At 37.1% G+C, this 23,288-nt stretch overlaps 2 protein-coding genes across 2 annotated transcripts; both read left to right on the top strand.

The window, feature by feature from the left end:
• Window positions 1-724: 724 nt before the first annotated feature.
• On the top strand, window positions 725-1,345 carry LOC150035182 (uncharacterized). The gene is made up of 2 exons (XM_090315261.1): window positions 725-879; window positions 976-1,345. The coding sequence occupies exons 1-2, from the start codon at window positions 725-727 to the stop codon at window positions 1,343-1,345; spliced, it is 525 nt and encodes a 174-aa protein (XP_090171387.1).
• Window positions 1,346-12,234: 10,889 nt separating this feature from the next.
• On the top strand, window positions 12,235-17,653 carry UBP24 (ubiquitin-specific protease 24). The gene is made up of 7 exons (XM_039036687.2): window positions 12,235-12,713; window positions 13,271-13,936; window positions 14,073-14,251; window positions 15,115-15,362; window positions 15,962-16,107; window positions 16,716-16,892; window positions 17,253-17,653. The coding sequence occupies exons 1-7, from the start codon at window positions 12,699-12,701 to the stop codon at window positions 17,439-17,441; spliced, it is 1,620 nt and encodes a 539-aa protein (XP_038892615.1). The 5' UTR covers window positions 12,235-12,698; the 3' UTR covers window positions 17,442-17,653.
• The last annotated feature ends 5,635 nt before the right edge of the window (window positions 17,654-23,288 follow it).

The raw sequence follows: 23,288 nt of genomic DNA, 5'->3' as shown, positions 1-23,288 counted from the left end.
TCCCTCTTTCTCGCTGGTCTTGCTCTCTCCAATCTCGCTCTCTTCCACTTTTTCGCTCTCTCCAATATTTCTTGCTCAAAATCTTGCTCTCAATGATCTCGCTGGTCTCGATCTCAATGATCTCGCTCTCAACGATCTCGCTGATCTCACTCTCAACGATCTCGCTCTTAGCTACTGTGAATATTGTTTGTCTCCGTGCAATTTCTACACGATTGTGACACTAGTCATTTGCCTTCCAGTGCTTTGTGCACAACACACATTTCACATAAATTTTCCATACTTAACCAATTTTTTCCAAATTTCCCGAACTCAATGTCCATATTTTTCTTTTTAAATCCCCATTGCTTCTTCACCATTTCACACCAACTTTCTCATCAACCTACTCAACTTATTTATACAAATTTAAATAGGGACACATAATTAAGTGGAAAATTAAAACAATTTAAATAAGAAAACACACTTAAGTGTAAAATTGGGATTCGGGATTCACATTTACCTCCTCCTTATAAAAATTTTGTACTCGAAATTTCACCACAAGTCCGTCAGTTTAACAACTGCGGATACTTATGTGTATGTCCTTCAGATGGATGGTTAGTCTGAGCGGACAATCCAGACATTAGAAGATATGCTGAGGGCATGTGTGTTGCAATTCAAAAGCAGTTGGGATACGCATCTGTCGTTAATTGAATTTGCATATAACAACAACTACCACTCGAGTATCGGAATGGCACCATATGAAGCCCTATACGGAAAACCATATAGGACTCCGATATGCTGGAATGAAGCCGGTGAAAGAAAATTACTAGATCCGGAACTTGTACAACAGACATCAGATAACATTAAGATTATAAGAGATAATCTTAAGACGGCTCGAGATAGGTAGAAAAGTTATGCTGATAAGCGGAGAAGAGAATTAGAGTTTGAAATGGGTGATAGAGTATTTCTAAAATTATCTTCGTGGAAAGGGATACTCAGATTCGGTAGAAAAAGGAAGTTAAGCCCAAGATATATTGGACCCTATGAGATAATAGAAAGGATTGGTCCAATGGCATATCGATTGGATTTACCTCCGGAATTATCTCGTGTTCATGATGTGTTTCATGTGGCAATGCATAGAAAGTATGTGCCAGACCTTACTCATATATTATCTGAGCAACTGGTACAGTTGAAAGAGAGTTTGTCGTATAAGGAGGAACCAGTGGAGATTCTGGATAGAAAGGAACAAGTCTTGAGGAATAAGACAATCCCATTAGTAAAGGTGCTATGGCGAAATCATGCTATAGAAGAAGCAACATGGGAAGTTGAGGAGAAAATCAGAAATAAGTATCTGCAGTTGTTTAACTGACGAACTTGTGGTGAAATTTCGAGGACAACATTTTTATGAGGAGGTAAATGTGAACCCTGAATCCCAATTTTACACTTAAGTGTGTTTTCTTATTTAAATTGTCTTAATTTTCCACTTAATTGTGTGTCCCTATTTAAATTTGTATAAATAAGTTGAGTAGGTTGATGAGAAAGTTAGTGTGAAATGGTGAAGAAGGAATGGGGATTTGAAAAGAAAAATATGGACATTGAGTTTGGGAAATTTGGGAAAAATTGGCTAAGCATGGAAAATTGATGTGAAATGCGTGTTGTGCACAAAGCACTGGAAGGCAAGTGACTAGTGGCACAATTGTGTAGAAATTTCACGGAGACAAACAATGTTCGCAGTAGCTAAGAGCGAGATCGTTGAGAGTGAGATCAGCGAGATCATTGAGATCAAGACCAGCGAGAAAGAAGGAGAGAGTGAGAGTAGAGAGAGCGAGATTTTGAGCGAGAGTAGAGAGAGCGAGATTTTGAGTTAGAAAGTTGGAGAGAGCAAGATTTTGAGCGAGAAAGTGGGAAAGAGCGAGAGCAGCCTGTGCGTCAGCCACGCCTTGTCCGGTGCTGCATTCGAACGTCACACCCACGCGATCGAAGGGCCTTGCCTATGCATTGAACGACCGAGCAAGCTTCTGGACGATGTATTTGGACGCGTTGGGGTGGGTTATGCATTTAAAAATACTAATTCGAATACAAACAAAGCTTGAAGACGTAAGAGTAAACGTCAATTAAAATATAGGTGTCCGATTAAGAGAAATTCTTAAACCCTAAGAAATTGTGTTGGATACGTTTGGTAAGAACACATTGAACCAAGGTGAAGTCAGCTTACGTTGATAAAGGGAGGATTAAACATTTGGCCATGCAGCCAAGTAGATGTTGTCAATCCCACAAGCAATTTGAATGCTTATAAATGGAGAGTTGGGATTTCATTTTCAAATCACACAAAAATCATAAATTTCGTAGAGAAAGTAAGGGCAGTGAGGGTTCAGAGGAATGTGTCAAATTTAGACGAGGAGATCTTCCAATCTACTCGTGTGTTTGGAGTGATTCCAAAGCCATCTGAAAACTGTAGAAGTCTAGTTTTCAGAGTAGGGTTGTCGGAGGAAAAAGCTCAAAGGAACTGGGCTGGAGGTTGAGAAGAAGGTAGAAGGGTTAGACTATCAGATCAGTTTAGGCCAGTTTTGAAGATTATGAGATTTCGGCCAAACCATGAGAAATTTTGAGCTGAAAGTTTAGGGTAAGATTCTTAAGACATTTTAGAATACGTTTGTAGAAAGAAGTATTTCCAAATAAGGTTCGGAACTATGAGTAATCTAAGTTGTAAGTTGAATCTGGATTCTAGGGGTGAAAAAGGGACCCGAGGAGCTACTAGAGTGAAAAGTTCCTAAGAATTCAAGGTGAGTGGCTAAAATGTTTTCAAACTAGAATGTTTTTAAACTGGTTTGATTACAAACGTTTTACAGAAAGCATGTTTGCAAAAATATTCTCATGCCTACTAGTTTTATAAAGTGGTTTCTAAGCAAGTTTGAATTGTGATTTGAACGCATGCATATTGTTGAAAAACTATTTACATATGTATATGTATTGATTTTATCCAGCATGCATTACCATCTCTAAAGCCATGTTGTATATATGTTATATTGTACATGCTTTAAAGGGAAAAGTTGTTTATAAATAGTTTTGGTAAAATGTGATGTCGAAGTACAAGGAGAAGACATCCACCCAACTAGATACTGAAGTACAAGGAGAAGGTATCTATTGGTACTGAAGTACGTTTGAGAAGGTACCAAGCCAACGGGATACTAAAGTACGTTGGAGAAGGTATCCTAGTAGCTCGATACTGAAGTACAAGGAGAAGGTATCTGAGCAGTAGTACCTAATGTGGCCACAGGTGAACTAAGTTGGAGATTGAACAAGAGGGTTCTCTCTGGACTAGCAGTTGATGTCGGGATTATTTTACCAGTTATAAAGTACTTTGATTTGAGAAATGCTTTTATTGTTTTATGTTTAATACAACTTTACATGTTTTATGCTTGAAAAACGTTTATGTTGCAGTACAAGTACTGAAAGTTTATGTTTTAGTTAAAAACTCATTACTGAAATCATGCATGAGAATTTACTATGTTTTCTCAGTCATTCACTGGGCGTAGGCTCACCCCATTTTCAAATGTTTTTGTCCCCCCCCCCCCCCAGGTAGCGGTTAAATCCTCTGAAGACAGCTCAGTATCTGCTCTGCCACTAAAGGACGAAAAGACTTGTAATGTTTGCTAGGTGGTTACTGTTAATATTGTACACATGTTACTATTGTTCATATAGGGACTAGGGTTTGTGGGTTTTGGGACTTGTAAATCTAATGTTGTAAATACTCTAAACATATTAAGTTTCTAAGTTAATAAATTGTGGGCCTACAGCCGTCCCGTTGCATATAATTTGTATTTGGTATCAGAGTTATTCCGCAAGAGTTTTTAGGCAGTAAGTGTCAGCCTAAGGGTTGATAACTGCTGCAGTCACGCCCTTCTCTAGGCTAAGAGGTTTTAAGCAGTAAGTTGTTATTTATAAACAACTTTTCTCTTTAAAGCATGTACAGTATAACACATATACAACATGGTTTTAAAGATGATAACGCATGCTGGATAAAATAGTTACTGATGAATAGGATATTCCATTCTTATCTGGATCAGTTTGTGATAGTATTCATAGATGACATACTAGTGTATTCCAGTAGTGCGAAAAAACACAAAGAACATCTAAGGATGGTATTACAAACTTTAAGAGAAAAGAAGTTATATGCCAAATTTAGTAAGTGTGATTTTTGGTTAAATCAAGTCATATTTCTTGGGCATATAGTTTCAGCTGACGGAGTTAGTGTTGATTCCCAAAAGATAGAAGCAGTAGTTAATTGGGAACGACCCCTGAATGTAACCGAAGTACGCAGTTTTCTGGGTTTAGAGATTATTATAGGAGATTCGTGGAGGGTTTCTCTAAGATAGCCCTTCCATTGACAAACCTTGACCAGAAAAGATGCAAAGTTTGAATGGTCGCCAGAATGCGAGCATAGTTTCCAAGTGCTGAAACAAAGGTTAGTATCAGCACCAGTATTAACTCTACCTACACCAGGTAAGGGGTTTGAAGTTTATTGTGATGCATCCCGACAAGGATTAGGATGTGTGCTGATGCAGGAGGGAAAAGTAGTAGCCTATGCTTCGCGACAGTTAAAGAAGCATGAATGCAATTACCCTACACACGACTTAGAGTTAGCAGCAGTTGTGTTAGCTCTAAAATTGTGGAGACATTACCTGTTTGGTGAAGCGATGTCATATATTTACAGACCATAAGAGTCTAAAGCATATCTTTGATCAAAAGGAACTAAACCTAAGACAGAGAAGATGGCTTGAATTGATTAAAGATTATGACTGTACAATTGACTATCACCCAGGTAAAGCAAATGTGGTAGCTGATGCCTTAAGTCGAAAAACTAGATCAGCTAGAGCTGGTATTAATTCAGTGAAGGGTAGATTGATCTATGAGTTGTATAATGCTAGGGCAACATTATCAATCGATCGAAAAGGAGGATTACTAGCCTTATTTCAAATGCGTCCTACTCTTGTAGAAAATATTCTACATGAGCAATTAAAGGATTCTGATCTGAAGAAGTTAGCTGAAGAAGTGGATAAAGGATTGAGGACGGACTATCAACTAAGAACAGACAAAGTGCTACTAAAGGAGGGTAGGATTTGCGTACCTAAGGACTTAGCTCTTAGACAAGCTATCCTAGAAGAAGCACATAGTTCGGCATATGCTATGCACCCAGGCAGTACGAAGATGTACAGAACATTAAAGAAATCGTACTGGTGGCCGGGTATGAAAAAAGAAATAGCGAAGTATGTTGACAAGTGTCTAATATGTCAACAAGTTAAACCAGAGAGACAGAAACCAGCAGGATTACTTAATCCACTCCCAGTACCAGAATGGAAGTGGGAACATATTACGATGGATTTCTTGTATGGATTACCTAAGACACCAGCAAGCTATGATGGTATATGGGTAATTGTGGATAGATTGACAAAAACAGCTAAGTTTTTACCTATTAAAGCCACTTATACCCGGGACCAACTAGCTAAGCTATATGTTGATCGAGTCGTAAGTCAGTTTGGAGCTCCAGTTTCAATTGTATCAGATCGAGACTCCAGATTTACATCAAAGTTTTGGCCTAGTTTGCAGAAAGCTATGGGGACCAAGTTATATTTCAGTACCGCTTTTCATCCACAGACGGATGGTCAGTCTGAACGGACAATCCAGACATTGGAAGACATGTTGAGGGCATGTGTGTTGCAATTCAAAGGCAGTTGGGATACGCATCTGTCGTTAATTGAATTTGCGTATAACAACAACTACCATTCGAGTATCGGAATGGCACCATATGAAGCCCTATACGAAAGACCATGTAGGACTCCGATATGCTGGAATGAAGTCGGTGAAAAGAAATTACTAGGTCCAGAACTTGTACAATAGACGTCAGATAACATTAAGATTACAAGAGATAATCTTAAGACAACTCGAGATAGGCAGAAAAGTTATGCTGATAAGCGAAGAAGGTAATTAGAGTTTGAAATGGGTGATAAAGTATTTTTGAAGTTATCTCAGTAGAAAGGAATACTCAGGTTCGGTAGAAAAGGGAAGTTAAGCCCGAGATATATTGGACCCTATGAGATAATAGAAAGGATTGATCCAATGGCATATCGATTGGATTTACCTCCAGAATTATCTCATGTTCATGATGTGTTTCATGTGGCAATGCTTAAAAAGTATGTGCCAAACCCTACTCATATATATTATCTGAGCAACCGGTACAGTTGAAAGAGAATTTGTCATATAAAAAGGAACCAATGGAGATTATGGACAGAAAGGAACAAGTCTTGAGGAATAAGACAATCCCATTACTAAAGGTGCTATGGCGAAATCATGCTATAGAAGAAGCAACATGGGAAGTTGAGGAGCAAATCAGAAATAAGTATCCGCAGTTGTTTAACTGACAAACTTGTGGCAAAATTTCGAGGATGAAATTTTTATAAGGAGGAGGTAAATGTGAACCTTGAATCCCAATTTTACACTTAAGTATGTTTTCTTATTTAAATTGTCTTAATTTTCCACTTAATTGTGTGTCCCTATTTAAATTGGTATAAATAAGTTGAGTAGGTTTATGAGAAAGTTAGTGTGAAATGGTGAAGAAGGAATGAAGATTTGAAAAGAAAAATATGGACATTGAGTTTGGGAAATTTGGCTAAGTATGGAAAATTTATGTGAAATGCGTGTTGTACACAAAGCACTGGAAGGTAAGTGACTAGTGGCACAATCGTGTAGAAATTGCACAGAGATAAACAATGTTCGCAGTAGCTAAGAGCGAGATCGTTGAGAGCGAGATCATTAAGAGCAAGATTTTGAGCAAGAAATATTGGAGAAAACGAGATTTTGAGCTAGAAAGTTGAAGAGAGCAAGAGTGGGGAGAGTGAGATTTTGAGCGAGAAAGTGGGAGAGAGAGAGAGTGGAGAAAGCGAGAGTAGCGAGAAAGTGGGAGAGAGTGAGAGCAGCCCATACGTCAGCCACGCCTTGTCCGGTGCTGCATTCGAACGTCACGCCCACGCCTCACCTATGCATTGAATGGCCGAGCAAGCTTTTGGGTGATGTATTTGGACGCATTGGGGTGGATTATGCATTTAAAAACCCTAATTCGAATACAAACAAAGTTTGAAGACGTAAGGGCAAACGTCAATTAAAATCTAGGTGTCCGATTAAGAGAAATTCTAAAACCCTAAGAAATTGTGTTGGATGCGTTTGGGAAAAACACATTGAACCAAGGTGAAGTTAGCTTACGTTGATAAAGGGAGGATTAAACATTTAGCCATGCAGCCAAGTAGGTGCTGTCAATCCCACGAGTAATTTGAATGCTTATAAATAGGGATTGGGATTTCATTTTCAAATCACACAAAAATCATAAATTTTGTGGAGAAAGTAGAGGGTAGTGAGGATTTATGGGAATGTGTCAACTTTGGACGAGGAGATCTTCCAATCTACTCGTGTGTTTGGAGTGATTCTAAAGCCATCTGAAAGCTCTGGAATTCTAGTTTTCAGAATAGGGCTGTCAGAGGAAAATGCTCAAAGGAATTGGGCTGGAGGTTGAGAATAATGCAGAAGGGTCAGACTGTCGGATCAGTCTGGGCCAGTCTTGAAGATTTTGAGATTTCGGCCAAACCACGAGAAATTCTGAGATGAAAGTTTAGGGTAAGATTTCTAAGACAATTTAGAATAAGTTTGTAGAAGGAAGTATTTCCAAATAAGGTTCAAAACTATGAGTAATCTAAGTTGTAAGTTGAATCTAGATTCTAGGGGTGAAAAAGGGACCCGAGGAGCTACTAGAGTGAAAAGTTCCTAAGAATTAGAGGTGAGTGGCTAAAATGTTTTCGAACTAAAACGTTTTTAAACTGTTTGATTACAAACATTTTACAGAAAGCATGTTTGCGAAAATAATTCTCATGCCTACTAGTTTTATAAAGTGGTTTCAAGCAAGTTTGAATTGTGATTTGAACGCATGCATATTGTTGAAAAACTATTTACATATGTTGATAAAAATCAACATATACAACATGTACAGTTTGCTCTGATACCAAACTATCACACCCCGTCCCAGACCACCTTCTTAGCTTAGAGAAAGGCGTGACTGCAGCAGTTACCAACCCTTGGATTGACACTTACTGCCTAATAACTCTTGCAGAATAACTCTGATCCAATTATAATTCATATGCAACGGAACGTCTTTAGGCCACAATTTATTAACTTAGAAACATAATATGTTTAGAGTCATTACAATACTAGATTTACAAGTCCCAAAACCCACAAACCCATAGTCCTTATATTAACAATAGCAACATATGTACAATATTAACAGTAACCACCTAGCAAACTGTTACAAGTCTTTTCGTCCTTTAGTGGCAGAGCAGATACTGAGCTGTCTTCAGAGGATTTGACTGCTACCTGTAAGGGGGAAGAACAAAAACATTTGAAAACGGGGTGAGCTTATGCCCAGTGAGTGACCGAGAAAACATAGTAAATTCTTATGCATGATTTCAGTAATGAGTTTTTAACTGAAACATAAACTTTTACAGTACTTGTACTGTAGCATAAACGTTTTCCAAGCGTAAAACATGTAAAGCTATTTTAAACATAAAACAATAAAATCATTTCTCAAATCAAAGTACTTATAACTGGTAAAATAATCCCAACACCAACTGCTAGTCCAGAGAGAACCCTTTTGCTCAATCTCTGACTTTATTCACCTGTGGCCACATTAGGTACTACTGCTCAGATACCTTCTCCTTGTACTTCAGTATCGAGCTACTAGGATACCTTCTCCAACGTACTTCAGTACCAAAACGTACTTCAGTACCAATAGATACCTTCTCCTTGTACTTCAGTATCTAGTTGGGTGGATGCCTTCTCCTTGTACTTCGGCATCGCATTTTACCAAAACTATTTATAAACAACTTTTCTCTTTAAAGCATGTACAGTATAACACATATACAACATGGCTTTAAAGATGGTAACGCATGCTGGATAAAATCAATACATATACATATGTAAATAGTTTTTCAACAATATGCATGCGTTCAAATCACAATTCAAACTTGCTTGGAAACCACTTTATAAAACTAGTAGGCATGAGAATATTTTTGCAAACATGCTTTCTGTAAAATGTTTGTAATCAAAAGTTTAAAAACGTTTTAGTTCGAAAACATTTTAGCCACTCACCTCGATTCTTAGGAACTTTTCACTCTAGTAGCTCCTCGGGTCCCTTTTTCACCCCTAAAATCCAGATTCAATTACAACTTAGATTACTCATAGTTCGAACCTTATTTGGAAATACTTCCTTCTACAAACTTATTCTAAAATGTCTTAGGAATCTTACCCTAAACTTTCAGCTCATAATTCTCATGGTTTGGCCGGAATCTCAAAATCTTCAAGACTGGCCAGACTGATCCGACAGTCTGACCCTTCTGCCTTCTTCTCAACCTCCAGCCCAGTTCCTTTGAGCCTTTTCCTCCGACAGCCCTACTCTAAAAACTAGACTTCCAGAGCTTTCAGATGGCTTTAGAATCACTCCAAACGCACGAGTAGATTGGAAGATCTCTCGTCCAAAGTTGACACATTCCTTTGAACCCTCACTACCCTCTACTTTCTCTACGAAATTTATGATTTTTGTGTGATTTGAAAATGAAATCCCAACTCCCTATTTATAGGCGTTCAAATTGCTCGTGGGATTGACAACACCTACTTGGCTGCATGGCCAAATGTTTAATCCTCCCTTTATCAACGTAAGCTGACTTCACCTTGGTTCAATGTGTTCTTCCCAAACGCATCCAACACAATTTCTTAGGGTTTAAGAATTTCTCTTAATCGGACACCTAGATTTTAATTGACGTTTGCCCTTACGTCTTCAAGCTTTGTTTGTATTCAAATTAGGGTTTTTAAATGCATAATCCACCCCAACGCGTCCAAATACATCGCCCAGAAGCTTGCTCGGCCGTTCAATGCATAGGCGAGGCGTGGGCGTGACGTTCGAATCGGGACAAAGCAAGGCTAACGCATAGGCGCTCTCGCTCTCTCCCACTTTCTCGCTCTTTCTACTCTCGCTCTCTTCAACTTTCTAGCTCAAAATCTCGCTCTCTCCCTCTTTCTCACTGGTCTTGCTCTCTCCAATCTCGCTCTCTCCAATCTTTCTTGCTCAAAATCTTGCTCTCAACGATTTCGCTGATCCCTCTCTCAACAATCTCGCTTTTAGCTAACATTGTTTGTCTCCGTGCAACTTCTACACGTTTTTTTTTTTTTTTTTTCCAGATTTTCCCCAAAATAATTTTCCATATTTTTCTCAGTTCTTCAATCCTTTCTTCGGCCATAACGCATTTCATATAACTTCTCTATACTTAGCCGAATTTTTTCCGAAATTTTCCAAACTCAATTTCCATATTTTTCTTTTCAAATCCCCATTCCTTCTTCACCATTCCACACTAACTTTCTCATCAACCTACTTATTATAAAATTTCATTACAATTTTACCAATTAAAGCTCAACTTAAATTATTCAAGGAAAATCTACTTAACACTTAGAAATTTCCTTCCCCTTAACTTAGGATTTAACTTTCACTTGTTAATTTCTTTTATCACTTGCTTAAGTAAGGAAAATAGAAATCCGGGTTTCATAGTTTTGTAGCCTAAAAAAACATGCATTGTTATTATCGTTGTCGTCGGTGTTGTTTGTTTAACATTTTGTTCCGCCATTCAACTACACATACTTTTTCAAATTTTCAACACTCATTTGAGATGTGAAACTCGATAAATAAAAATATATTTTACAATTTTTTTCAAATAACTATTACACTCAATGTGGACAAAATACTATTATTTATTTAATCAATAACCTTACACCATACTTTTAACGGTCGTGAAACATATGAGTCGAACATGCACAAAAATTAAGGTTGCCAGTAAGGGCATTCTACATGTTCAAACACACACAAAAAAAATAAAAATAAAAATAAAACATGACAAAAAATGACGTGATTTCATGCATATAGAAAAATATTGTTCAATGTTTATTGAGATAGTCAAGCTAGTTGGTTTAACCAAGTAGGTGCAAACAATGCTTCTTTCTATATTATGGCGGACCAACTAGGTGCAAACAATGCTTCTTTCTATATTATGGCGGGACTATTAAAAAATAAGTCTTCTGGATGTCTGTGACATGCAGGTTTATGAAGATGACATGATCATCCTTAGACAATCCTACAATATCAAATTACTATAAAAGACGACTATTAAACACTTTAAACTAATTTCAAAATTATTCTTAAAAATATTTTTTGCTAGTTGAGTTTTTTTTTTAAAATTATATATATTTTAGTTCAATGTATTTCAAAAAATATATATTTTATCTTCAAACTTTAAAAATAACAATCATTTGGCTAACATGTGCACACCATCTAATTAAGCACAATTATTTAAAACTACATAATATTAATAAAAAACAAAAAGAATCAAAACAATTATTTTAACAATTGTTGAGACAAAAATAGATGCTTAAAAGTTTGGTTTTGAAATATTAAGGGGTGTTTGGGATGTGAACTATACGAACATTATAATAACCACTCATTGCTACAATAAATATTATTTTGTAGTATCAAATTAGCTTTAGTGAACACTATTTCAAAATCCATATTTGTTATATTATTTACTATTTGCTATTGTTTTTAGTATTTTATATATATATATATATATATATATATATATTTGTTATAACATTTACTATTTCAAATAATTTACACCTTAAACACATATTATTATAGTTCAAACTACAAACTATTATAAACCCAATTATAATAATATTAACACTATAATAACCAACTATTTATCTCAAACACCCCGTTTGAAACTCGATGTTTTTGAGAATTTTAAATTAATCTATCGTTTGTTATTCTAAGAAATATAATCGACTAGGTTTCAATTCCAATTGTTTTAAAAAACTAATATGGTTGAAATATATTGAATTTAAAGTTAAATTACTTTTAACCTTATCATATAATTATTTTTAATTAACTAATCGTAATTAAAGTCTATGTTAATAAATATTTTAATTTTGTTTTCTTTTCGAATTTCCATTAAAGCAAAAAATTTTATTTACATAATTTTAGATCCTTCAGGTTTCAAACACAATAAAAAAATTTAAAATAATTTCTTGTACTTGGTTGATTCCAAACAAAGGGTAAAATAGGGAAAAAAAAAAGGAAAATTAAGTAAATAACTCCATAAAAGAATTACTATAAATATCTGTGAACTAAACCGTAAACAAGTTTATAATTTGTTAATGGAAATAAATTATCGGCCCATCCGAAGCTAGGGCTTCCAATTTCCAAATATAATTCAAAGCCCTACACGGATTGGGGAACGCAATTTTCTGTTCTTCTTCTTCTTCTTCTTCTTCATCTTCATCTCGTTGGAGCGTAGTCGATGCTCTGTGGTGTGGTTCTGGTCGGCGAGGAGGGCCATAGAGAGGGTTCCATTGTCAAACGCTCTCTCTCTTCTCCCACTGCTCTGTTTCTTCTCCTTTCATGTCTTCAGTCGGTGGTTTGCCTTTATCTGCTCCTCATCCTTCAGGGTCTTCTAAAACCCTAGCCATTCACTCCGGTTCTTCCCCTATATGCCTCCTTCCTTTTCTCCTTCTTTATTGTCAAAACCCCTGTTTTGATCTCAGGCTTTTTTCCTTGCACTTCCAATCCACCACTTTCAGACATGAGCGATTCTAAGGTGCCCCTTTTCTTTTATTTCATTTACTTTTATTGGGTTTCTAAGTTTTGCTTCGTTGTTTAGAGTTTATGGTTTTATTTGATAACAAGCATGCAACTGCAACTACAACGGCAACTGCAAGTATTCCATCAAGTTTACTCCTTTGGCTCATTGTTATTTATGAAAAAAAAAGAAGAATGTTTCATATGGGTGTACATCTACACTTTCAGTGGTGCATCGAGAATGTTTCATAGACCCACGTAAATACATGGCTGAATTATGCATTGTACAGTCGAGAGTAAAAACTATGTTGATTTTAGGAAGCATCTAAAGCGATGCATGGTTTAACACGTTGATATATGTAAACTTTCTTCGAGTTTAGATGGGTTTTTACTGTCTTTTGTTCTTATTTTCTCAATTGATTATTTGACGTTAGTTTCGTTTTTGGTTCTGTTACATGGCATTTAGTAGCTAAGACCGAAAAAATAGATTTAAATAATGTCATTGTATTTGTTAATGGTTTCTGCATTGATTTGTTTGAGACCTTTGGACTTATGGACTTCTCTGTTTCCTATTAGGTTCTATTATTCGGGTCTTTCACTGAAGACGAAACCAATTCATGGATGCCACCCAAGTCCAATGTTAATACTGGAAAGCTGGTCAACAATGTAAACGTGCAATTTGGTTCTCTGAATTTTACAGAAGGAAAATCATTGGGCAGTTCTGCTGACAGTGAACTGAAAGGACCTTCTGGTTCATTAACAGGATCCATTACTTTTGGGTCCACTGATTTAGCTAAGGATGATACTGAACTGGAAACTGTCCAAAGAAGAAAGAGTCATTCTCCCCGAGAATCAGGAGTGCCAAAGGAGAATGGAAGCAATTACAATTTCAATCAAAGCTTCCCTTGCACTAATGGGGTGACAACAATGAAAGTAGACGACAACGGCGCTTCGTCATTATGTGTATCAAATGGTCATAACAATTCTTTAAATCAGTTTTCAAGACTGATAACAGAAGATAGCAAGGAAAACGGTAGTATTGATCATTTGCAAGAAAATGTTCTCAAAGAGAATTTCAGGAGGGCATCCAATGTCTCTGTTACCTCCTCCACTAAGCTCCTACCTCGAGGTTTAATAAATCCAGGGAACTTATGCTTTCTGAACTCAACTCTGCAGGCTCTTTTATCCTGTCCTCCTTTTGTTGATCTTTTGAGAAACTTAAGGAATCGTGAAATCCCCAAGGTCCATGCCCTTCCTATTATAATATTACAGTGATATAAAGAAAACAAGAAGCAAATAGATTTCAAGTCATATGATTAATGACTGTTGTTTCTGTAAATATATGGCAAACTCTTGATTTTTGATATTTATTTTTCAGGCTGGTTATTCCACGCTAACTGCATTTGTAGAGTTCATATCTGCCTTTGAAGTACCTAGTTCAACTGTTCTGAATAAGGATGTGGCTGCTTTTGGGAAGCCTTTTAGCCCTCTTATGTTTGATGGTGTTCTTAAAAATTTTAGTCCAGATCTACCCAGCAGTATCTTGGGCCGTCCAAGGTTTGTGGATTTTTTTGCTAATATCTTTTCATTTCAAGGCTGGACTCTTATCCGTTGTTGTGTGGATTTTTTAATGTTAAATTCACAGTCAAGCTGAATGTAACCATTGATATAGTGGTGTCTTTTCTTTTTTGGTATTGTTCATCATAGACGTAATATTATTCAAAATTGTAAAAATTGTAGAATTATCTGCACCTTGTGCAGATATTTCATTCTTCTGATCTTTATCTCATGTGAGTTATGATTATCTTGTGATTTATTTTGTTGACTTCCTTTCACATGAGGTTCATATTAAGTTTCTAAATAGTTGATATTTGACAGTTTGATATTGAAGTTTATTGGTCAGATTTTTTAGTGGATGTCTAAAGGTTTATATTACTAGTAATTTTTATTTTTGAAATGCATAACCCACTGTAATTATCTGAATTTACGTGTTTTTTTGTACTTTAATTTCAATGCTGTGAAGGGGTTAAATATAATTTTGAAGTCCAAGTTCACAATACATAGAACTTGTACAAGAATTTTTCAGTATGGCAAAAAGTTTTTTTTTTTTATTTTTAAAATCTGTTAATGGTTCTAGCGTTCAGTTATACTTTGTCATAAGTTTAAGAAAAGAAAGATATATTGAAAAAAGTTGCATAGCCATTCTATATTTGTGCAGCCTTTTTGATGATTTTTTTTACAGTGATTCATTTCTATTTTTCATTTTAAAGGGAAGTTTTTACTGGAAGTTCAATAAGAAATGAGACCTTCATTGCTCGACCTGATGCCTATCAGAATTTTAGATTCAATTATCACCTCTAAAATGCTCTTTATGCTTGAAATGAATAAATTTTAAATTCCTGTCGTAACTGCTTATCCAGGCAGGAAGATGCACAAGAATTTTTAAGTTTTGTCATGGATCAGATGCATGCTGAATTGCTGAAGCTTGATGGAATGTCTTCAAGTACCAATGGGGGTAAATCCTTTGTAGTTGCTTCTGCAGAAGATGATGAATGGGAGACAGTTGGGCGGAAGAACAAAACTGCAGTAATGAGAACACAGAGTTTTGTTCCGTCAGAGTTGAGTGAAATCTTTGGGGGGCAACTGGAAAGCACGGTGAAAGCAAAAGGTAGTATATGCTTTACCATATACAGGCATAGAAGTCATGGATTCTTGGTCTGGTTTTGTTTTGCTTTTGCTTTTTACTGCAAATGGAATATTGTTGCAGATAATTGTCATTTAGAATTTAGTTAGTGTCTTTTGGAATTATTGTGCTTCTTACCAATTAATTTGTTATGTTTGGAATTTTTGGCAGCTACTTAACTTTCAAACTACCGTGGTTTGGCTCTCTCTCTGTATGATCCATGTGTGCAATTTCCCCTTCGATTAATGTACATTGTATTTAAGTCATCATAAATATAGGGTCTTCCACGCTTTTTTAACACTTGTTTGGTTACATTGAATATTTTCCATTTGCTTGGTTTGTTTGCTTGAGATGGCTCAAGTCTTCGTTTTTATAGTTCTGAAGAAATCGAAAGAGTTTTTAGTTTAAAGAAGATGATTTTCATTTGGGGCCTTAATCACTCTGGTTGCTTTAGGGATGGCTATCTAGTTTCCATCCACATGGATTATTATCTGCAGAAGCTGGATGTTTTATTGCTGAAATATTAACATATTTTTTCTTGGTATCATCATCTCTGATCCAGTTTATGATATGAAATTGATCAGGAAATAAAGCCTCCGCTACTGTCCAGCCCTTTCTTTCACTGCACCTTGATATTTACCCTGAAGCTGTTCGTACTATTGAGGATGCTCTACGTTTGTTTTCTGCACCAGAAACTCTTGAAGGGTACCGACCATCAGCTGCTGGGAAGGTATACTCTTATCTTGTATATATCTACAGAACCCTCTTTCTTTGATCTACCACATGAATGTTTTTCCATTCATTTCCATTCATTATTTTATTTACGCTGCCCCTTGCATTTATGACTCTGGCCCAACCGAGATTTAGGATATTTCTTCTGCAGGAAGACCTATTTACTCCATTCTATCACCTTTTAGATTGAAAATTTGGTTCCAAATTAGAAATTGGGTTTGTGAAGTATTGATTTAGTTGAGTATGGACAAATTTTTTTTATTTGCACAGTTTTAGAAACTTGTCACGCAATAATCTGAGGTGTTCTTCTTTATTAATATTAATGGAATGGATATTTTTTTCAAATTGGTTTGGTAAAATGTGATTGGTTAAGATTAATTATAGGTTGCAGGTAGTTGGCAGACATAGGATTATTGTTGAAATTTATTTTTCTTCATGGACTATATTTTTGTTATTGGAAGGCTGAAGTTCTGTATTAAAAAATGACAGAACTGGAACTCCGTTGTATCCAAGTTCTGATGGGTGCCATATTATAAGCACAAACACTCTTCACTAGGCATACTTCTAGTTTCATATGTTTCTAAAACTGAGATATATTTTCTTCAGGCTGGTGTTGTTGCTGCTAGCAAATCTGTGAAGATACAGAAACAGTCAAAGATAATGATTTTACACCTGAAGCGTTTTGGCTATGGAAGCCATGGAAGTACCAAGTTGAATAAGCCTGTGCATTTCTCACTTGAGCTGGTTTTAAACCGCGATCTTCTTGTCTCATCATCCATAGAGGTACTTATAATCCACCATCTCTTACGTTATGGTCTTTTACATTTGCCGGTTGAGATTGTTTGCTTCTGGCATTCTAGTTTCTTTGCTGTATTGTGGGGTATTTGATATGACAGAATAATAGACTTTTTAGAGGGGTCGAGAAATCAGAGAGTAGTGAGGTAATGCTTTTCTGTGTGCGTCGTTCCCTTCGCCTTCTTATAATTATGGTCTTAATCTTGTTCTCTTGGATTCGAGTCTTTTATAGCTTTGGTTGGACTCCCATTTTTCTGAGACTTGTATTCTTTTTTATTCTTATATTGTAAGCTCAACTATAAATTAGAAAGATTGTTTGCTGATTGTTTCTTTCTGCAATTCTTTCAGGGTAGGAAATATGAACTTGTGGCTACCATAACCCATCATGGAAGAGAGTCCTCAAAGGGACATTACACTGCAGATGTTAGATACCATGACAACCAATGGCTTCGATTTGACGATGCATCTGTCACTGCAATTGGGAAGAATAACGTCTTACATGACAGGGCTTATGTTCTCTTCTACAAACGAGTTTAATGACTTTGGACGCTGAATCTCCTTTCTGAATCTGCTTGTGAGGAGACTTGAGTTGGTGATTAATATATAGATGATCTGCTTTTTACTAGAATGTTGGCTTGAACTCATTATCTATTCTTTGTACGATCTGGTTCTGTAGTTATATTTTTAACTTTATAAGCTTTGTAATACACGTTTGGTTATTGCAAAAAAAATGTTTTTCCCCCTCAAAATTTTGAAGGAATAGATTAAACACTAAATCCCTCGCCTCTCAGTCTCACGCAAACTGAACCCTAGCCGCCACTGCCGCTCAACTGTCAGCTGCCTCCATAGCGTGTCTGTAGGCCATTGCTGCTTGCGCATAGTCGTGTGCGGTTCTCTCTGGTTCTCTCTCTCCAGTTTCTGCTAAGCACCGCCCCATGTGTTGCCTGCAACCAGTCGCCGTCGATGTGCACTGTCTTTAGTCTTTGTCACAGCCATGTCCTTGTTGAAAGCCACTGTCCTCTTAACGGATTTCGCCGTTGCTGTTGGATTCGTGTAGTGGACAAAATCCAGAAGGCTGAGTTCTGGGAAGTTGGATTGGAAGCTTTGAAGGAGTTAGAGCTGTTGTCCACCAAGGGTGTTGAGCATTTTGACTTTTGGTTGGGTTATTATTTGAAGTGTGGAAGTAATTTGGGGTCAAACTACAAGTTGGTAGTGTTCGACCTCAAGGTTTCTCAAAGTAAAAAAGGGAGATTAAATTATCTGGATTGGATTTCGAGGTAAAGGAAAGAATGTATTAGGAGTATGATGAGGAGGTTTGTTGACGGTGTCATGAGCAATGCTTCCACTTAGATTCAAGTTCTTGAGAAGATCTGAATTTTATTAGAGAACAATCAAATTAAGTTGTAAGTGGGTGGGACTGTCAACACTTGTGGTTCCCTCGGTTTGGTTTTTTGGTAAACTTTGATGCATACCCTATGAATGTGTGAGCTTCTCTCGCCATCGGTGAAAAATGTGAAAGAGAGGATGTTGTTGACGAGAGAGATGCAACTGCAAGAAATCTCTCAACTAAAATAGAGAACAAGCTTTTCATATGCGAGTTTGATAGAAAAAAGGTCGAGTTGTCTGTCTAATGAATCACACTGGGACAAAACATTTACAATCACTGGAGAGAAAGCTTACGTTTGGTTGACTGACTCTTTAGAGGAAGTGCCGCAAGCCCTCAAGCTCCAAAAGTTCTTCAAGAACCCTTTTGCAATAGAGATCTTATTTGGATTAAAAAGAACAACCAATAAAAGAGGAAGCTTTTTGGAGATAACAAAAGTGCTGAACTCGAGGAAAAAAAGCAACCTTGTTATTCCATTTGGAGTAGACTTTAAAGGATGAGGTTGCTTCAGAAACTTGCTATTTGACTTTTTGATCGGAGCTAAGAATACAAGAGTCTCCCAAGAGTGTAAGCAAGGTGATCGTTTGTTTGCCGAAGTGACCAAAGGTCTGATCCCATCGTTGCACCACCCATCTCTCGGCTGTTTGCTTTCTACAATCGTGAACAACAATCACAAAAGTGTTGACAAAAAGGAGGTCAAACACATTTGCTGGGAAGACACTCGGGTAGTCACCAAACGTGATTTCCACAACGTTGGAGCAAAGTGCTGGATGTCCTTCAAATGCAGACATAACACTTCTTTATCATTAATCATTTTCATCCCGATAAAGCCCTCCTCAAATGCCCTAACCTAGATATGGTGAAGCTTCTTACAATGAACAAAAGATGGGCTATTTATGGGCCACTAATGCTTACAATGGAGAGATGGGATGTGGAAAAGCATGGCAGAATATGAGTAGTGCCTTCTTGAGGATGGATCAAGCTAAAAAATTTCCCCTTGCATTTATGGAACAAAAAGGGTGTTTAAGGTGGTTCGTGACATGTTTGTTGGTTTCATTGACTTTGCTGATGGGAATTCAAGTCTCACTGAATGCTTGGAAGTTTCCATCAAAGTTAGAGGAAATCACTGTAGTTTCATCCCGACTGAAATTGAGCTGATAAATGGATTCGAAACTTTTCTTGTGCAGGTGGTAACTTTTTAGGATGCCAACCTTCTCATCAATAGAGTCCCTGGAATCCATGGCTCATTCTCATTGAAGCAAGTTGAATGATTCTACAAGGGACCTGAAGGTCCGAACTCGAACCTAATTGACATCTGGCGCGGAAAGTTCTGAGGTGCGTTCGACAGTCAATGTGACAATGGTTGATCAGGTCTGTTGTATGGTGAAACTATAGTGTCTAAAAAGCCATAATTTTGTACAAGATGAAACATAATCATATGGTAAAGGGGATTGTTCAAATTTGGCGCCTAAAGACTTAAAAGTGGGCCTGGGCCTTGGTGCAACCCTAGTTGATATTAAAAGGAAAAAGAAGGCCTATATCCTAACGAATGACTTAAGGCCTATAAAATTATAACACCAAAGGATATCATGATTCGTGAGAATGCCAACCCCTTGTTGTCTGATAAGAGTAGAAAGGTGACCCATTTTTTCGAACCCGATAAATCTAAAAGCTAAAATCCTAAAGCCCCAAAGCCCAAAGGAATCAAGCTTGTTGAAAAGAATGAAGTCCATACCTTTTTTAGAAAATGAGTCATCTGTTCAACGAGCGAAGGGGAGGTTTCTTCTCCAAAACTTCAGAATTCCAATGGCACCAACTATGACTTTGAACACTCATTAGAAATCATGCTGTCAAGCCCTGGAAGTTTGATATCAGAAAATCCATTTGCCTCTATTGAAGAGGACAAGTCGGATACCCCTACAGATCTCTAGAATGTTTTTCATGATGAGCATGATATGGGAATCGAGATCGGGGAGCAACAATCAATCAAGGTCTGTGATACTTCTCATCTTCAGATTACTCGCAAGTGAAATAGAGCTTGAGCCTATAGCCTTCTCTTAGAACTCGATTCCATTGAATAAGGAATTAGTTGAGACTTTGTTAAAACATAATATCTGCATTCGCGCCATTACGTGGAAGGGAAAGACGCAAAGGAAGGGTGGGGCCTTAAATAAAAAGCTTACTAGAGAAGTGAAAGCTTTAATTAGTAGCTGGGAGAAGGAAGCTTTAGCAGCTAAAATTGGTACCTTATAGGGCTTCGATGTTTGTCCATATTAATTCTATCTTGGAATGTAAGAGGTCTGAATGCTCGCCCCTTGGTGAAATACAATTCGGCATGGTTATTCTTCCAGAGTCCAAAATTAGTGATGTCGATAGAAAGATGGTGAAATTTGTTTGGAGCAATCGTCACATTGGCTAGGTGGGTTTAGATGCAGTTTGCTCCTCGAGAGGAATCTTAATCATGGGAAGGAGGAATTTGTTTCGGTGGTTGACTCTATTCAAGGTTAGTTCTCTCTCCCAATTCTTTTTAGAACTAATGTTAACTTTTATGTGTTGGGGTTGATGCCCTAAAGTCTTATGTCCTGTAGTTTGTAAACATATTATATGAACACTTGTGTTGTATAATATATGATATTTACTTCACATCTTGATTTTTCTCAGTTGTATATTTTATTTGCTTTACTACAAACCAATAAACATAAAATCCTTGGTTATTTGTATGTAACTTAAGCATGTATGTGGTGACATACAAGTGGATCATGTCTTAAGTGATGACCAAAATGGTCTGTAGTATATGAATATAGGAGGGAAACCTTATCCTGGTAACGCTACGGATGCGGCCCACTTTTTGGAATGGTCACAAGTGTTGTGACTTGTCACAGAGTCTGATCCTGATCATTCGTGTAGGGGACATGCGAGCGGGGGCATCCTATACAAAGAGTTTGTATAAGACCTGACCACGAAGTGTTAATGTCTCATTATATAACACCATTCATGACATAGACTTCACTTCACTAGGATGACCATAGGTAACATGACCTCAATCTTGAGTGAGTTGGGAACTCTTGCCATTAAGGGAGGTCCTTTGATTTGTATGGGTGCAAATGGCCAGGTCACCGTTTCAAACCTACCATTTTGGAGATTTGTCTAATTTGGGAGTTGGGAACTCAGCTACACAAGATGGAATTTACTCCTTCCCCGAAGCAGGGGCAAGTAGTTAAATAGCTCTCTTAAGGGCTGAGAGGTGTACACACATAGTTGGACTATGTTGTATTGTTCATTAGAGGAATCAGTGGTACTTAAGGAGTGAAGTGTAACTATAGGGGCAAAATGGTAAATTGGCCCAATTGTACTTACGAGCATATGTGAAGGGTCATCGTACTCATGATTGGTTATATCCGATGGACACAGAAATATATTTGTGGTAAGAAGAGTTCAGCTGTTGGTTTTTAGTGGAATACCTGGCAGTTAACGGATGATGGATCTCGTGGCTAAAGAGTTTAGTCAGCTATTCACGTACCGTTGGAGCTTCGAGCCACAGGTCCATAAGGTCTCCTAGGTAGCTTGGATAAAGTCGAGAATAAGTTTTTGGGTCAGTTTGAAATGTTCAAATTGACAAGAGGGAGTTCGATTATATATGATATAATTGAACTGGTTAATTATATATGATATAATTGACTAAATATATGAGATACATTATTTTGGAGGAAATTAGATATAAATATGATTTATATCAAGTGGAGGAGAAATTACTATAGTAGATACGTGATATCAAACTATAGGATAAGAATATAATATGATTATATTCATTTATTAATTAAATTGGTTAATTATGAGATAATTGGCCGAAATATTCTCCTCAATCGTGCGTTAGTGGGAGAAGCCGTATTCGGTTATTGTAACCGAAGAATAAAATGAAAATTTGTTTCATTTGGCAAAGTGTTCGAAAAATTCCCGCAATCGGTGTGAAAAAGTATTGGTTGCCTAGCTGAGAGCCTATATGATAGAGCCTTATCGTCTAAACGATCACACACCTGCGTCTAAACGATCACACACCCGCATCTAAACGATCGTATGCCTTTCTCTAAACGATTGCTTAGCTTTCCTAAACGATCGCATAACGTGCCACATTTTCTAAACGATTGTTTACCTATTACTAGACGATCGCTTAGTAAAACCTACATGTCGTGTAACTTTATCTAAATGATAAGCACTCCGCTATACGATAGCTTTCTCTCCCACTTGCTTATCGCCTACACGATCATCCTGTTCCTCCGACCTCTACCAAATTCACCAAAGACCACACTTTGGATTCTCACTCTGAGAATACCGAGGGCTTTAAATGGTGGTGTCGTCCTCGCTTCTGCTTGCTTGTGCTTGTTCGTGTTGCTGTCGTTCGTGTAGACGATTGTGTTGTCGTAGCCGATTGATTTTCTAGGCAATACAGCTCGTAAAGGTTCTTCTGCTGCGTTGAGTTCAAGATTGAAGAGAGTTTTCAACTGGTATGTGAACTCAATTCCTTGTAGTATATTTATCAAAGCATGCTGTTAATTAGTGTTAATTTGCATAACTATATGTTAGAATGTATGTGTTATATTTCAGTCACAATGAAATCGGAAAGATCCGAACACGCTCATGGATGTTCTTCGTTAAGAGTTCCTTCATTATGGCTAGATCATAAGCATCTATGTTCCTTCTTCCTAAAGAAATAGAGACGAGTTATGGCAGGAGTTATCAGATTTCTATGGGCTTTGCAATAACTTCTGATGTCTTAGAGGAGACTTTAATGTGATAAGATGGTTATATGAAAAGAGCTCTAGAGGTCATTCTACTAGAAGTATGAATATGTTTAACAACCTGATTGAGGAGATGGAGTTAGTGGATATTCCCCTCTAAAATGGTTCTTTCTCTTGGTCAAGATCGGGAATTAGACCAGCGGTCTCCAAGATTGACCGTTTTCTCCTCTCGAAACCATGGGTTGATTTCTTTAGAGAAGTCAA

The sequence above is a fragment of the Benincasa hispida genome, chromosome 7 (genome assembly GCF_027475165.1).
Source record: "Benincasa hispida cultivar pf3 chromosome 7, pf3_genome.v1.1, whole genome shotgun sequence".
In the NCBI taxonomy this organism is placed as follows: Eukaryota; Viridiplantae; Streptophyta; class Magnoliopsida; order Cucurbitales; family Cucurbitaceae; genus Benincasa; species Benincasa hispida.
Note: the sequence above shows the minus strand (reverse complement) of the source record. Positions and strands in the feature narration are given on the sequence as shown.

Bases quoted from the DNA above. Each gene is read 5' to 3' on its own strand.
- LOC150035182 (XM_090315261.1), top strand. From the start codon at position 725: ATGGCACCATATGAAGCCCTATACGGAAAACCATATAGGACTCCGATA. The intron at 880-975 runs GTAGAAAAGTTA...AGGGATACTCAG, and splicing joins CTTAAGACGGCTCGAGATAG to ATTCGGTAGAAAAAGGAAGT.
- UBP24 (XM_039036687.2), top strand. The intron at 13,937-14,072 runs GTCCATGCCCTT...TTTATTTTTCAG, and splicing joins GGAATCGTGAAATCCCCAAG to GCTGGTTATTCCACGCTAAC. The intron at 14,252-15,114 runs GTTTGTGGATTT...CTGCTTATCCAG, and splicing joins AGTATCTTGGGCCGTCCAAG to GCAGGAAGATGCACAAGAAT.